The sequence below is a fragment of the Balearica regulorum genome, chromosome 2 (genome assembly GCF_011004875.1).
Source record: "Balearica regulorum gibbericeps isolate bBalReg1 chromosome 2, bBalReg1.pri, whole genome shotgun sequence".
Classification (NCBI taxonomy): domain Eukaryota; kingdom Metazoa; phylum Chordata; class Aves; order Gruiformes; family Gruidae; genus Balearica; species Balearica regulorum.
This window is the reverse complement of record NC_046185.1, coordinates 138,206,403-138,223,434: the sequence shown is the minus strand read 5'-3', so window position 1 is coordinate 138,223,434 and position 17,032 is coordinate 138,206,403. Positions and strand designations below refer to the sequence as shown.

The 17,032-nt window shown below is 36.3% G+C and overlaps 1 protein-coding gene across 1 annotated transcript in view; it reads right to left on the bottom strand.

Annotated features, from left to right (window-relative positions):
* The window catches only part of THSD7A (thrombospondin type 1 domain containing 7A), a 289,030-nt gene that overhangs the window by 60,778 nt on the left and 211,220 nt on the right, over window positions 1-17,032 (bottom strand). Inside the window, exons 10-12 of the mRNA XM_075746097.1 lie at window positions 13,916-14,107; window positions 5,068-5,302; window positions 1,856-1,971 (exon numbers count right to left, since the gene is read on the bottom strand). Of these exons, the coding sequence (XP_075602212.1) occupies window positions 1,856-1,971; window positions 5,068-5,302; window positions 13,916-14,107 (543 nt within the window). The remainder of the gene's footprint in view (window positions 1-1,855; window positions 1,972-5,067; window positions 5,303-13,915; window positions 14,108-17,032) is intronic.

The window sequence follows — 17,032 nt, the reverse complement described above, 5'->3', positions numbered from 1 at the left end:
GGACCATGGCCAAACAATTGTAATTAGAAGCAAGCGGTAGGAGAATCCCGGCGGTGGCTCTCCACCACCTGGCTGCTTTTCAACGCAGAGGAAACCCTCCACTCCCGAGTCAATCAGCTCCAGGAGATGCCAGGAGCTGGCACAAGGGGCAAGACAGACGTGCAGTCCAGCAAAGCTGCTGACCAGCTTGCTGACACAAATGGGTAAAACCCATGAAATAAAAATTGTTTGTGTAGTATAAAAAGAGTTTGACTCAGTAAATAGACAAAAGGCCTCTACTGGTTCACAAATATACTGGGGTTTAGCAGCATATGTGCTAGTTTGGAGTCAATATTCATGAAGATATGTTCATTGCATCAAGACCTTTCTTATAACCCACAGAAATAAAAACCAAAGAGGATGGTATTTTTGTCAAAGATGATCTGCCCCCACAAAAATATTTCAGAAAGAACCATCAATATCACTGTAAAATAACACAGTAATAATAAAAAGCTATTTCATAGATTCAGATTCAATGGTCTTACTTCTCTGTTCTTTTTCAAAGTTTATAAATTTAATCTTCCTAACCCTTTTTGTGTTTGTTAGAATGCACTAAGCACTAATAGAAACTACTGCAAAAATAACTTTATGCTTGTGTCCTTTATAAAGCATAAAGAATTGACCGTGACATTTGAAGTGCATACACTTGATGTAATATCTTACATTCTGATAATACAGTAGCTGTGAGTAACCACCATACAGGGATCAGCACCCTGTGGAACTTGAGGTATTACAGACTGTCTGTAATAGTACATATTAGGAAAATACCTCCTGTTAAGCTTAAAAAAGAGACAAGGCAGATAAATGTAGGCATATTAAGCCAGTCATCAGTTCAAATTTATGTACGATTTCAATGTAATAAAAATTCAAACCTACACTGTTTTTAAGAGCTTTGTCAACTGTACTAAAATAGTATTACAATGTATGTTTAAATCAGACCATTAACATCAACTTAAAGTCTGCTGATTTTTATTAACTTTCTTTCAATTTTCCTTGGAGTAGTAGAAATCAGCCAAATTTATACAAATGCACATCTATCTATCTATCTATCTATCTATCTATCTCCCAGTATATAGAGCCTCAGGTTTTCTGATGAGCAGAAAGTTCTGATGTACTTCCAAAGACCAAATTTGGCCATTTTATAATCTGACAATTCATAGAATCATAGAATGGTTTGTGTTGGAAGGGACCTTAAAGATCATCTAGTTCCAACTCCCATGGGCAGGGACACCCTCCACTAGACCAGGTTGCCCAAAGCCCCATCCAACCTGGTCTTCAACACTTCCAGGGATGGGGCATCCACAACCTCTCTGGGCAACCTGTTCCAGTGCCTCACCACTCTAACAGTAAAGAATTTCTTTCTAACATCTAATCTAAATCGACCCTCCTTCACCTTAAACCCATTATCCCTTGTCCTGTCACTACACTCCCCGATAAATTCAAATACAGTTTCTGCAATTGTACTAGTATCTGTTTTGGTCTTACACTAAGAGTTACGTGTCTGCTCTGTGACTAGCTATCTCTTTATCAGTGGGAAATGCAAATGGGAGTTTGTAACATAAAAGTAGGCAAAATGCAAAATGCAAAAAAAACCCCAAACCAAACAGATGCTTATAGAAAATGGACAGAAATAACTGTTCTATTCAGCGAAAACACTATATCCTCCTTGCAGCTGCTCTACCAGCTATTACATTGCTGTCTGTCAGAAGATGCGTATAAGGATTCTGCCAAAAGTGACTGCTAGTCTAACTCCTTTTTTTTTTCTTTTTTTTCTGTTTACACTGTCTGTCTAGTAATATACAACGGATGAAATTACCTTCTTGACATGAAGAAGGACACAATGTCCAGTCACTGAATGGAGTCACAATACAGTCCTTCCTACAGGGAAGCAGACATGGTCTCACTGTTTCTGGTCGGAGGCTCTCAGGGCATCTAAAAAAAAAAAACCAAAACAGAAGTATTATCAAATAAACAATCATTCTGCAGTGAAGTTGTGAATTGCAAGAGATGCTGAATGCCTGCAGGCACATGAGGGGAGTGCTAGTTGACCAGAATTCACCAGGATTGAGCTCAGAAATAAAAACTGTTAGAATTTAAATGTAGCTGGTGGAAGCAAGCCAAACCCGGTGCATTCTACACCTGGGGATTTAACTAAAAAAACCCAAACCATCATGATTCCTCACTCACCATTCCAGACTTTGCCTTTTGTGTGTTATTTTCAAGCTTCCAAATGATTATGAAGAAAAGCCATCTAGTTTAGCTTAGCAAAATACATTTTTAGCTCTTCATAAATTTACCAGAAACATAAACTCTGGAAGGAGGCATATTTAAACTAAATAACCCTGCTAACCCAGGAACAAATAGGTATAAGTTGGCCATGATTATGACAGAAACCAGAAAAGGGTTTGAAACTGTCAGATCAATGAGACTGTGAAAGACTGTCAGTAAGGACAGAAAACCTTCCTTGTTTTAGGAAGAGGCTTGATCAGCATACAAAAGGGGTTATTGGACTGCCTCATATGGGACTCATTAACCCAAGTAATTTTCCCCCATCCTGTGTTGCTATTATTTCATCAAGGACAAACAACTCTTTATGCTGCACTACTTGTTTTCAGAATGATGCAATAACTCTTGCAGAAGCACTGCAAATCTTTAAAATAATTTTAAAATTACTATTGCCCTAAAAGTGGACAGAATGTGAACTATCAAAGGATTACAGGATTACATAAAGCGGTAAGAAAAACATCACATCTATATTTTAGAGCTTTTGGCTCATTGCAGAAAAACGTTACTATGTCTAGCTTGTCCTCTTGTGGCTGCTGGGCATCTTGGACCAGGGATGAGAAACCAGTTTTATACTTGAATTGGATCAGCTGCGGAAGCTTGGCTTGTGCAAGGCATCTTTCTTGCCAGGCTGAAGGGAGCAAAGGCAAGTCTAATGATGAACTACTGAGCAAATGTGGTCTCCATAGTCAGTGGAGAACTATGCCTGTGTCAGTGTGGGAGGAGAAGCAGGGGGAAAGGAGAAGAAAAGTTGAGTTGCAGCTTTACGGGAACATGTTCTTCAGCAATAATACTTTTTAATTCATGATTTCCATCGGTTGTCTCTGCATTTTCCTGTCAATTCACGTAAACTTCTCAGAGTATGATCCATTACTGTGAACCAGCACCAACTTCTTGGTGCCCTCTTATAATGGCATCTCCACCCTTTCTCTTTTGTCCCGTAAAATGCCAATGTGAAAGACCATGAAATATTATAGCTATAGCAACACAAATCTCCTTCACCTCTCTGTAAGCTCTCTACATTTTTAAGTCAAATTGTGCCTTGTTTCTATGTGATTCATAAAATACACATGGCCAAGTACACTTTAAAAAAAATCTGCCACCAATCATATACATTTACTATACTTTCAGAAATTTTCTCTAAGGTTAAAATTCAAAATGCCTCTGAAAAGTGTTGAATATTTGCTTTCTAACGGCTTTTTTCTTAAAGAACAACAGAAATTATATGCATACAAAAAGTCTGAATTACACATATTCACTGTTTCACTGAGAACTTCATCTTTCAGGAGTACTGAACATTACAATTCCTCTTCAGATCCTTGGGCAAGGCAATTAGTTCAATTAGAACACCATTTCTATCTTTTATATTGTTTGTATTTAGTATGTGTGGCTTAAAGCAAAGTATTGATTTTTTTTCAGTCCTTAGTCAAGGTCAAATTAAACAGAAAAGATACAAGCTGAAGTCTGTAACTTGTGAGGTAGATAAGGCAAATAATATCGATTGTATCATACCACAGTAATCCTTTTTATTAAGGGGAGTTTAAAACAAGGTTCCTATTTACATTTTCATGTTAAATGTCTGGTTCTTTAAAAATGACTCAGTGATTTTAATGTGACAATTTGAAGGATCAACCAAGACTTTTTTTTTCTCATTTCACAGGATTCATTTATGGCACAATAAAACAGCCCTCCTCCCAAAACTTTAAGGTCAAATCAAAGGCAGAGACATTAACAGCAGATTTAAAAAGGAAGATAAATCATTAGAGGTTTTTTTAAAAAAAATATAAAATGAGTACCAAATAAAAGATACAATGGTATGACTGAATAGAACAGCAACTTAATGCAGATACACAACAATTTAGATTACTGAATGTGCTGGCATTATTCCCCATATTTTAATTTAAAGTAAATTAGGAATAAGTCTACTGCTGAATAAAGCAACAAATGGCAGGCACTGTGCAAATATTTAGTGCAAGAATAGCTGCCTCGTGAACTTTCTAAACAACTTCTGCTATCGGTTCTTATAGCTTTGAATCTGTCCTCAGTGGGATATATTTACAGATTGTCAAACTATATGAAGATATTATCAAATGCATTTTACTAGCAGCTAATCTGTATTTAACCCTGGTTATATATTAAACTGCAAAATTAAATCATTGGACCAAAGGGATCTCTTAGAAAAACATGTATACGGGGGAAAAAATCCTCACAATGTTCAAACTAATGTTTCAAACTAATGCCCTGTCTATATATATAGCTGTACTATACTTGACCTCCTCAGTCTGCTTCTGAGAAGGTGCAGTTACATGGGTTGTACTGTATTTAGACCAAACCCAGTACTTTTTCATGGAACTGCACTAATCCATATAGTGCACTGCTTGCTTGGACGCGCCACAAGGATCTTGGAAATGGTACTGCACTGCACTGCACACCACACACATGCCTCAAGACTTTTATCTCTACGCGACCTGATGATGGTAAGGAGCCAACTGGATTTAGCAGTCAGTCAGCTGTCGGTAAAATCATCACTGTAAATGTCACCCATAAAAATCAATAGTGAGAAAGGTATTTTATAGTCCTTCTGTAGCTTCAGTTTTGTATTTTTAAAGGATTAATTGTTCCCTCATGAGAACACAAAGATGGGAGTCTTTTTGTCTTTGCATGCAGTCATTGGTGATATAAAAATAGAGCAGTAAATTCCAAAGATAATTACAGCGTGAAAATATTTTTTTTTAAGATCTTTACTTTTTTGGGCCCACTTGTCCCACGTTGACTCTCACACAGATGACCTTTCTTGTCTGCATCCCCACGGAACAGGTGGCCTCCCCATTCCAGCTGGCAGAGGAGTTGAAAGCAGAGACAGACGTATCCTCTATGCACTGTCCCCATGGGCCGGTCTGCCAATGATACACAGTGCAAGAGTGTTCGTTACAGCTGCGCGTTTCCTGTAGGGCACTACTATTTGGGCACTGTATTCCTCCTGGAACAATAAAACAGGGCAAAAGTTCATGCAGTGGAAGGAAATGAAGTGTTTTATTAAAAAAAAAAATAAAAAATAAACCCAACAGTTTGAAATGTTATGAGTTATATATTATCACTCTGATTACATGAAAGAAATGTTGTTCCTTTTTCCTCCTCTTCATATGCCCAATATGGACTTTGACAAACTTCAGTCAATAGACACACAGAACAGAATGTACATGGACAGTAAATGTAAATGTGTACAATAATCATAACTTCTATAACATACTAATGTGCTTGGAGTAATCTACAGCCTTTTTATTTTGGGGTTCTCTAAAAGAGACTGCAAGAGATCACGTAAGGAGGTATGAAGGCTCCAGGCAGAAGAAATAGTTAAATATTCTAGTTATGCATGTACAGAGACCACTGTTCATGTCTAATTCACGGATCAATTAAAAAGATTTTTGGAGCTCTTGTGCTCTTGTCCTAGCTCCCAGCAGATATTCATCCATTTTACGTAATTACCAAAAAAGCTGGCACAGCTGGCAATTTCAGGTCCAGATTGAGATAACAAAGGCTGTTGCAGGTAAAGATTAAAATGCATTCATGTGTCAATAATTCTGAAGAAAAGCTCAGACAATGCTTTGTTGTGTCCAGTTTCTTATATTCAAGCAGTTCAAAGCTAATCTGGCCTCCCAATCCTCCACGAGAAAAGACGTCTTTCCTCCCAGACTTGATCATAGGCTGCTAGATGTCTAGCCCTGTGAGCAGACAGCATGTCTGCTAGATCTCTGGTGTTACTAGACATACAAAATCTAGGTTTAAGAATTAATTTAAACATTCATGGCCTACACGAGAACAGTAGGACTCCTATCTCGAGAGGATAGAAAGCTAGGGGAGATCTAAATAATATTTTAGTCTTTCCTAAAAGTCAAGAACTGTACGAAAGATCACTGAAAGAGGAGCTTTTTTGTTAGTTACTGCAGATGAACTACACTTTGCTTTTCACTGAAAAAAAGTATGCTCACACCAAGCACATATCAGAGAGCATATTAGCCTTTCTATCCCACCACTGAACTTCAGGCTGACCTCTGGTACTACAGACATGCACGAGAGAAGGGGTGTTAAGCACTCACTGTTGAGAGAAATTAAACAAATAACTAAATGTAATCAAAGAAACAATAAATACTTCAAGTACTCCAATACAAGTAAGTCAAGTGTCACAAGCGGTGAAAATACTTTATAGCCCAAGTTGCTTTTGTGGAATGTCTAGATTGGCAGCAAACACAAGGAAAGGACCATTCTAGTGAAACCATAGGACAAAATCCAAATTCTCAAATTGTTTCCATAGAGACAATTTTCACTTCTGACTTTGGGCTAAAAATATTGATGTAACCAAGAAACAGTAAACATCATATTAACTAACTGATATGTTATACCAAAGACAAGCTAATCTTAAGTTTTGCAAAGGGCGATTATAAAAAATAAAAAAAATGTGTGAATGTAATTAAACAATGATTGAAAGGGAATTGTTTCTGGTTCAGAATGGATGCAACTTGAGACTATCAGATTTGCTTTAAATATACGTGAATATGCATAGTACCAAGACAAGACATGTCAAATGCATTTTCAAAACAACAACAAAAAAGACATCAAAAAATCAAACGGTAAAACAAAATTATGGTTGTGTTTCAAAAAGTTACCCAAGCAGTTTCCTTCAGGAAATAAAAAAATCTTCCAGCTAACAGCAGGAGATAGGAATATAAGCAAGAAAATTTGGAAAGTGAGTGTATTTTTAAAAAGAAAAAAACAAAAACCAAAGATAGTAAAGTCACAAATTATTTGTCATGGGAGAAAAAATTGATCTGCTTGAGAAGGAGTCTAGACATGTGCCCCCAGTAGAAGGGTTAAAAAAGGAGAATTTAGCAGAGATAAGGAAGGTTACTAAATTAATTATTTCCATCTGATCTTAGCTCAAGAAGAAACACAGGGGAAATATTTAAGCAAATTCATAAATTAAAGAGGGGTGTGTGGGAAGAAATGTTTCCCCAGGAATGGATGTCATAACCACCAGTTCCTAAGGCATTTGAGAATAAAGTGACAATTTAGATTCAGTTTTGACAGCCATGCAAGAATGTATACTCAGGGAAAATATGAGAGTGACATTGACTTGTAAATGAAAAACATTGGGGCACGAATGTCTGCAGCTCAGTGGGAATCCAGTTCTGTTCAGATGAAACCAGTAGTTAAAAAACCTACATAAAATTCAACAAAATGTGGAAATAATATTACTGAAAAATAAAACAACTATCACTAGTACTAAACCTTTGTAATACTAAAAAATATACTATTTATTTATAAATCAGTGTGCCATTCTCTCCAGGAAGACAGCATTCCCTTGCTCCATCAAATTGAAATAAGTACAGAAAAAGCAGAAGAGGTTGGAAAACTGGCAGTTAGAGATGCATTTTATAACATCTGCGTAGGGGTAACGAGATCAGGGCTGCTCAACTTTAAAAGCATTGCACCAGATGAGGACAGGTTTGACAGGAATATAAAAATGAATGAGTATCACAGAGAAAAAAAAATAAAATAGACATTTAATTTTATCAGAATACATGAAAAAGAGACATACAATACTAAATACATTTTACATAATACATGATTAGATTACTGTAAATAACTGCTTGGCAGTACTAAAAATATTAATTTCAAGGTACAAAAAACAGTTGGAGCTGAAGCATTTCTTTTTGGTTTTGGATACTTAAGCAAATCACACTTGGAAATGAAAGGCTAGCTTTACAGAGGGATTTGCATATTACTCATAAAATAGCAGAGATATGAGGATAGTTTCCTTGAATGCTTTAACAGAATTGGCGTACGCTTAGATTGTTTTTCTGCCTGATTTGGGGCTGGTAATAGGTAGGACATCTTGCTTTAGGATATTCAAGAATTGAATTTTACAAGTTGTTTTGGTTTTTTTTTTTGTGACACTGTCTTGATAACTTCCAAATTTCAAAACGCTTAACATTTTTAAAGCATTTAGGATAATTTTAATTAATCATTTTGATATCACTCATTTTACAAATGCATATAATTTTACATATGCATTTCAAAACAGCTGGCATAATCTTAAAGTTGAAGAAAACAGATGCAACTGAAGAGCTGCTTATAATCTAGAAGGTGAGGTGTTACTCATTTCTTCCTTGCCTTAGGAACGAGGTAGGCACTCCTTGAGGCAACTGCACTTCCTGAAGACAGATGTGGTCAATACATGCAGACCGCTAACTTAAGAACAAGGACTGCCCCATTGGTGCAGATCTCCTGTTCCAGTTCTGCAGACATTCACACTTCCTCACCTGGTGCATATCAGTTATACAAACCAAACAGACCTGTCCTATAATATACAACAGGACAGGAGTTAGGGTGCACCCATGGGAGATGAGAGGTCTCTCCTCAAGTCCTTTCTCGATAGGATTTGAAGCCCAGACCCCACACTCCAGGCAGGAATCTGAACTGGGGGGCTCCTGAGCAAAGCAGGAAGCACAGTAATGTCCTCTCCTCAGGCTCACATTCATGCAGAGATGGCAGATGACTTTGCAAGTCTAGCCTGAAAATTCAAGTTCCCCTGTTCCAAAACTATGTGGGCTTTTATTCTTGTTTCAGCTGAAATCAGTTCAAACTCATGAAAATTCCTGTCTTCTCCAAAACTGATCCTTTGGTGAATAAGCAATTTGCTGGGAAAACAATTACTCAATTCTATGCTTTCAGATTTAATTACCAAGCACTGTTATTTCAAGCCAGGAAAATACAAAAATTAAAACCAAACCAACCAAGCAAGTGTAAGAAGAGTACACGCATTAAAAATCCCTAAGTAAAACTCCTCTTTTGCAACTATGAAGTCAAAGTGCACTGGAATTTTCACAGGAATAAAATTTTAAAGCATATCAACCATAATTTGCCTGGAGTTGAGAAAAAACTCCTTTGATCCAACTATTCCTTACATATTCAGTAAATCAATCTTGCAGATATATGAGAAGTATGAGCTATTAGCCCCTCTCAAACGGAATACCTGATGAGATGGACAACTGACATTCTATACTAACTCAGTGGTGTTTAATAGTCTGTGATATATGAGGTCACACTAAATAGTCCTTCTGGCATTATACTTCGCTAATCTATGAACATACAATAGCCATAGTAAGACACTGACATATATATGCATCCCTGCCCTAAGAGAATATTTCAGACAAAATCATCCTTCACTCTCATTTTATTAAATTAAGCTCTTTAATCAGATTATTTTCTTCTTTGCATTTGACTTGTGGTTTGTTTGGGTTTTTTTTAATCTTTACTTTTCCAAAATCAGTATCAGTCATTTACTACTAAAAAAACTTGGAATGTATCCACAATATTAGTGTTATGCTGTATGACACTGATTTGGCAGTGTCAATCAATGGCAGTGTATAATCAATACAGAATCAACCTGCATATCTACTATTTACTAAAAAATTAAGACTCATTTAGAATTTTTTAGTCTCAGGTCATGGCCTATGTAAAGTAGTCTTAGTACGTATTACTAATTATGTAAGATTTATTGTAGAAAATAAAAAAGTAACAGAAATATTAAGCAGAAAATAAAACAAAAATAGACAAACTCTGCCCCATTCAACAGAGATAGGCTGAGCTGTATACGATGCCTTAACTAGACTCATGCAGAACAACTATATGATGTATCAGGTAACATCATTATGTCCTCTGCTGTCATTTTAAATTCTGAGACAATGACTTTCCTGAGTTTCTTACTGTACCATGAAGATGTATTTGACAGTGACACAAATGAGCTACCTCTATAGGCAGGCTCACAGACAGGCAAATTTATAAATCACTTTATCTTTCAAACCTTCAAGCTGCGGACAATGATTTCAGAAAAGATATCAAAAATGGTTATCGTGACGCCCGTTTCCACATGGAATCATCTCACAAACCACAGAGTCTTTATCTTGAGGAAGACCAGTCCTCCCTCTCCCTCCACTGAATGCAAGTAAATAAGCCCATCCCAGATGCGCATAACCACACTGTGCTTGAGGCGCTGCAGCGTATGGTTTGACCGTGTGGAAGAGGTGTTGTTCTGAATGAGGAAATGCTGATGAGAGGGCGTACGGCCGAGGTCAGCCTCTGGCTCAAGCAGAAGTCAGTGTGGTGCTGGAGGGGCAGTCATATCCCAGAGCTCATTAGAAAACTTTGTCACTACTGTAATTTACATATGGCTTCAATTTTTCCTGTGAAGCTATTCTTGTCACCAAGGAATATCATAATACTACTGAATTATTCCTATTCTAAGTCATCCAAGAAAATCGATTATATTGTGGCAGCTTCCTGGTGGCCAGTTATGCTAACTTGATGGTTTCTTCAAACCAATTTAGCAGCATAAATAGGTGGGAAGCGAGAAAAAAATAAGGTCTTAAGTGTGAAATGACAGCTCTATCACAGACAGTCATCTGCTAACATTAAACCCCCCCTATATTCTGTCATTTTGCTTGTTATTTCAAAGAGGAGAGAAACTGAACAATCACAGATAATACTTCGATAAGGAGCCATATTTGAAATCCAGATAAAAGAACTCATTTCAAATGCATTTATAGACCCTCAAAAATTTCAATGGGGTATTCATATTTAAGTACCCCAATGAACAAAAATTAAGCACTTTGGATACTTCGAGGGATTGCAATATTCCTTGCGTATGTAATGGCTGCAATGCTTTGATCTTGCCAGGCTTGTAGATTGAATTCTCCATGACTCGCAGGAGGATGCATGTGATCAAGGACTCACAGTGATAAACCTGGACTCCTTATGTCATCTTAGAAGGCAAGTTTAGCCATATTTATAGATTGGCAATAGACTTGCACATTCTTTCATTAATTAATTAATGTCCAATCCTGATATCATGAGAATTGTATATATTTATGTACAATATATTTGCCCTATTGTGTTCTAAATAAAAACTCTCAAATATCATGGCTAAATTATACCAGAATTACTATGAAATAGCTTACCTAACCTGGTCTGTCTCTCATATCAACAGTTCAAGGAAATGTTCAAAAATCCCAAAGGAAACATCTGTGGGATCATTCACCTGCATAGAACTGATAGCTATTTTCTGGTTTAATGTGTAAATGGAATTTTTTGTCTCACATTTATGGGACTTGGGATTTTTAGTTATATATGACGTTTACAGAGTTTTCATCAACAGTAACGTGCATTTTTTATAAGCTCTGAACAGAACTGACAGAATACGAAATGACCTCCCAGCATTAACCACACAATCAGTATTTCATGTTTTGGGAACACTGCTGATCTCTGTTGTGCAATTCTGGAGGTGAAAAGTCATTCAGTTATTTGTCATGCAGCAAATGACTAAAAGGCATGAGACGTATGAGGAGAAAGATGATGATAACTCTAATTTCAGTGAAGCATAAACATAAAAGCTAAACTGATATTTTTTGAATATAATACAACCAAAGGTGAAAAGTACCTTCCAGCTAGAGTTGTAATGATTGCTAAGCGTTGGAAGGTTCTTTTATTTATTTATACATTTTTATTCTCTGGAGTTTGTACAGAGTGCAAAGAAACATGGTGTTGAAGATATCTGACCAAGATGTGAGTGAATTGCTATAAGCTAGGTAGACATACCAGTTGTATCCTTAAAAAAAAGCACAGAATAACCTCATCTCGGAGGCCTCGGAGAGGCCAGAGTTCAAGCAAAAAGCTGAAGCACTACAACATCTAGGTAATAAGTTGGCTTTCTCAGCACTAGTTTAGGGATCTCTTCACTACTACCTTTGTGGTTTGAGACTTGTCAATCTTGGTGATCACTCAGTGCTGGTTCTGATCATTGTGCAACAGACATAAATAAAATTCATACACCTAAAATCCAGCCTACGCTTAACTGCTTTGCTGCATCTGCAGCTTTATGAATTATCCCAAGATGTGATAAGTACCAAAGTCAGAATCAAACGGGTACTTTTTAAAAAGAAGCATAAGAAAGTGGAAACATGTTCTGTAGTAATTTAGGTTTTTCATTTCTGTGGCATGCTTGTCAGGATGTTAAATTTCTGTCTCCAGTAGAACCACATAAGCATATGGAAAACTATTATCTTGACCTACATGGAAAAGCAAGAAGCACATGAATATATGTTTATTAGAATTATCATCTGAAAATGTGTCTCTGTGTTTCCCTCAAAACAGGTGCATTTGACACACTACTAAAAAAGGGACAACATAAAATCAATTTTGTTTCTAATGTTAAGAGCATTTCTACTTTGTTACATAGACCCATCCAAGTAATTTATTATTTGAATCACCTACTAAAATGAGTATAGTTCTGACTGCCTCTTAAACTTGTAGCAAAGGTCCCTTTCAGGAAAAAGTTGAAAGTTCCTGCTCTGTTACATATTTTTTTACAATTATCTGAATTATGTCAAATATACTGTATACTTTTAGCAATGAAATTAACTGTGTTTGCAAACAGAGAAGTGTTTTGGTATATGGTGAAGCCTGTCCCTTTCTTTCTCCATTTCTCAGAACGGGTATTCTGTTTCATCACTTGCATACTTTACAGGTTTCACTTTTCAGCCCAATTTAATCTGAACTCTGAAGTAATAAAATTCTTAATAGTTTTAAAGAAGAATTAAAAGATGCACGTATCCTTTTATATTGAAGGCATTTAATTTTACTGTCAGCAATATACGTGAGTTAACATTTTCCAAGAACTCTTTAGTGACTATGTCTCTTTGCTGCCAGTGTTGCACAAGGAATTTTACCAGTTGGACCCTGGCACACCTGACGTGGCCATTTTAGAACCATGTTACATGTAGAATACACGTGCTCTATTATCCCTCACAATACTTAAGAAAAAAACAAAATAAAACCATTTATCGGAAGCATGGAAATCATCAAATAGACATGAAACTACATCTAAAACCTTTTTCTTCTTCTCCTTTATATTCCAGCTAGGTCTTCTCTTTGCAGAGGCTACAGACTCTGCACAAGCACCATTTGCATGAATGGAAACCATTCACATGAGTGAGGATTTGCAGGGTAAAACCAAAGTCTTACTGTGAGTAAAAATGTTAATGGGGTAACATTAGTTACCAATTTGAGCTAAGAAGCTACAAAAGCCTTTTCTTAGCATTTGAACTCATTAAAACTCTCATCTTTTCAGCATTCATACTTATATCCTTCCAAACTGGACCTAAATTATGGCTAGGGTTACTAATAATCCTCTGCAAATATCTTTCGTAGAGATCCGCATAGGAAAAAAATAATTTGCCTTGTTTATTTTTAATAGAAAATGGGAAAACCATATATTCAAAATCAAAAGAGCAACATTATGCAGAATAATTTAAAAAACCCCAAAGGTTAACTGAAACAAACAAAATCTCCTCTTAAAAACTGCTTTAGCTACCATGAATAAATGTAGGATAAGCATTTAAATATTTTTTTTCTATATTTAAAAAACCACAACTCCACCTGAAAATTTGTTTCTGTTGATCAAGAAATTACTTTGACATTGCAAAGACAGTTGAGAATTCACAATCAAACAAGAGTCTGCAAGAATCTGCGACCTTACCTTCACCTGCATACGCCAGAATGGAGCGGGCGCGCATCTGCTTCCCTTCTGTGGTTTTGCCGGAGCAGGTGTGTGAGCAGGAGGACCATGCGGACCACATGCTGAGCACACAGTCCTTTGGGCATGCAGCTTCACAGACAACGGGGATTGGGTAGATAGCATCTCTACACAGCTGTCTGTCAACCTCTTCTCCTGGGAAAGAAAAGGCCAATAGCAATCTATCATTTGTTAAATTAACTTAAAATGAGCAATGTAGTCCAGATGGGCACACAAATAAATTAGATTCTGTTCTTCTATATAAACAAAGTAAATAGATTTTTTATTAAAATGACTTGTCTCCTCTGCCTTGATTCTAGAAGAAGATGCTTAAACCTAGTTTAATTTGATATTCTGCTGAAGTGAATGCCAGCCTGGGTGGTCTTTAGGCTTTTGTTTTGTTAATACATATTTGATTCCACAGAAAATCCTAATGTGAATAACAGAGTATACAATACACCTATGGAAAACTGTATATATGGAAATACATGTACATTAATCACCAAGTCTTCATCCATGTTTGTGGGAGAAGGGGAAAAGTATCCTAACTTCCAGCTCAGCCAGTTTTGCAACCCATAATTCATCCTTTGAATTGCACCTATGCATCAAAATATGAAGAGTGTTGCAGTAAGCTGCAGTCAGAGTGTCTTGTTTGGTTAGAAAGATTGTCATTTGCTAGCCAAGCCAGTAACACATCAATTTTTGCATCATGGAAGCATAAAAAGATCTATGCATTTGTATTCTGTCACATCAATGCAAACATTTCATTATAATAAAAAGATCCAGGCTGGTAGAAATTGTTTAATGAAATACTAGCTAGCGTTTAAGTAGCAGGGCTGCTTTTATTTTCAGTAAGGAAATCATGGGAGCACTGTATCTGAGTTTTATCTGAACAGCATCCTAATCACAAAGTGGTTAGTTTTGTAAGGTGACATATGATTTCCTGATCAAATCAGTTACTATCTCTTAAGTGAGGAACGAACAAATGACCACATATTCAGAAGTCAGTAAGTCTCACTGACAGTGACAAAAGCCTCAGGATAAATCTTTACTTTGGAGCAGATGATGGAAAAAATGAACAAAGGAGGGAGAGGTTTGGAGTCACTGTTTTAGAGTTATAGCCTTGTTATCATACAAAACAATCACAGAAAGTGCTTGCAATGGAAAGCACCAGGAACCGAGCAGTAGCCCAATATGGAATGCCACTTACAAGGAACTGTGAAAAAGTTGCATCTAAGATCACACTGGACTTCTGAGGCCCTGTTAATCTCATACAATCAAGGCATGGAAAGAGCCAGTTTCATTCATAAACATTAAACTTTTTTTTTTTTAAGTTTTCTGAAAAGCATAACATTTTAAAAGCATCTGAATGCCTTTTGTGTTATATGATTCTTGCTGTACTATGGCATAAAACCTTCTGTTGAATTACGAATCATCAACTGAAACGTTATTGAAACATGCGATCTCAATGGGACTGAACAGGAGCGCCTATAGCATTGCACTTTCTACAATCCATCATGTCAACCCTTTTGTTTTAGTAGCTAATATCAACAAAATAGTGTTTCATCAAGAGTTGCAATGAACATAAGCCTTCAATACAACAAAATATTTGTTAGAAATAATCATTAAATACTCTATAATTCAATATAAAGACATCAGCCAGTGTTAATAAGCACCACCTGGATTCTGAAAAGCTAATTCAGTGAGCACTGTGAAAGCTGTAAATGAAGCCAAAGATCTATAACCACTGCTTTACCCAAGCCTGAAATTAGGCTTTTATTGCTTAATAGAATAATAATAAAATGAATCAAACACTAATCTAAACAAAAAAACTATATTTTTGTCATTCAAGGTTTACAGAGTCTTAAAACCTCTCAAATAAGAATCTCTGATAAACTGAGTTCCTGAAAATAGGAGGTTCTTTAGTGCTGGTGACATATCACGAGGCCCAGAATTAATGACCAAATTCTTTATAAAAAGAGGAAAACATAAGGGCCATCCATCCAATATTATATCCCTTTAACCAGTGTCAAATATATTATTCATACAGAATCTTTAGGCACAACAGAACCGCAAACATCAATCTTCCTTGGCTCTGCAAACCAAGGGAAGCCCTGCAGCTCATGCTTTTAAAATAGCCTAAAGTAGCCATAATCGTCTGAATTATAAAGACCTTAGAGATCAAGTCAGTCTCAATAGCTGTATTTTCCCATATTAAAAATACAAATTTGAGCCCTGCCAAAGGCTTCATGGAACTCTCATATGAAGTTTTGCTTCCCTCACTGGATTCAATCTTTGCATCAATTGTTCCTTCTCCTGTATCACAGGTCATCACATCCTGACATCAATGCAGGAGGGATTCTTGCTTGCTTCATCAGAATGGTACGTGTTTGGATTGAAGGACAAGATGGAGGAGCAGACTGCAAAATTCTCTTCCAAATAATAAAAAAAAAAGCTAGAAAAGGGGTGAACCTTACTCTCAAATTTTTCCATCGCCAGGTAAGACTCAATGAGGTAAAGTGGTGGGACACTTTCACACCTCGCAAGAAATACTACTATTACAATAAAGTATGTCACAGTGTAAACATACAATCTTATACTTATCATACTATATTAACCTTATTTATATTATACAATCATACTATATTAACCTTATCTATCACCTGCCAACTAAGGTGATGTTAACTTGAAATTCAAGCTAAATTTGGGGTCACAATGAGAAATTGTGTTAAATTAGTATCAGTCTGAGTTTATTTTTCAAACAAAAAATTGCCTTCACTCTCTCCCAAAATCAAAGCCCTCTTATCCTTTGCTTTTACAGAGAAACTATTCTCAAAATATGTATCTTCCATATTAGCATTTAGTTTTTGTCAACTGTCCAATTCTTATCTGATGAATTCAACAGCATAGATATGCAGTTGGAAGGAATATTTTATAATGGGTACTTCTTATCTTCAGGGAGATATTTTATTTAGACTAAATTGTTTCTGACATTTCACTAATGATTTTATGAACGACTTGACCTTTGTTGCCTTCCTCTTTAAAGTGCATAGTGTAGTCAACTACCAGGAACCACTCAAC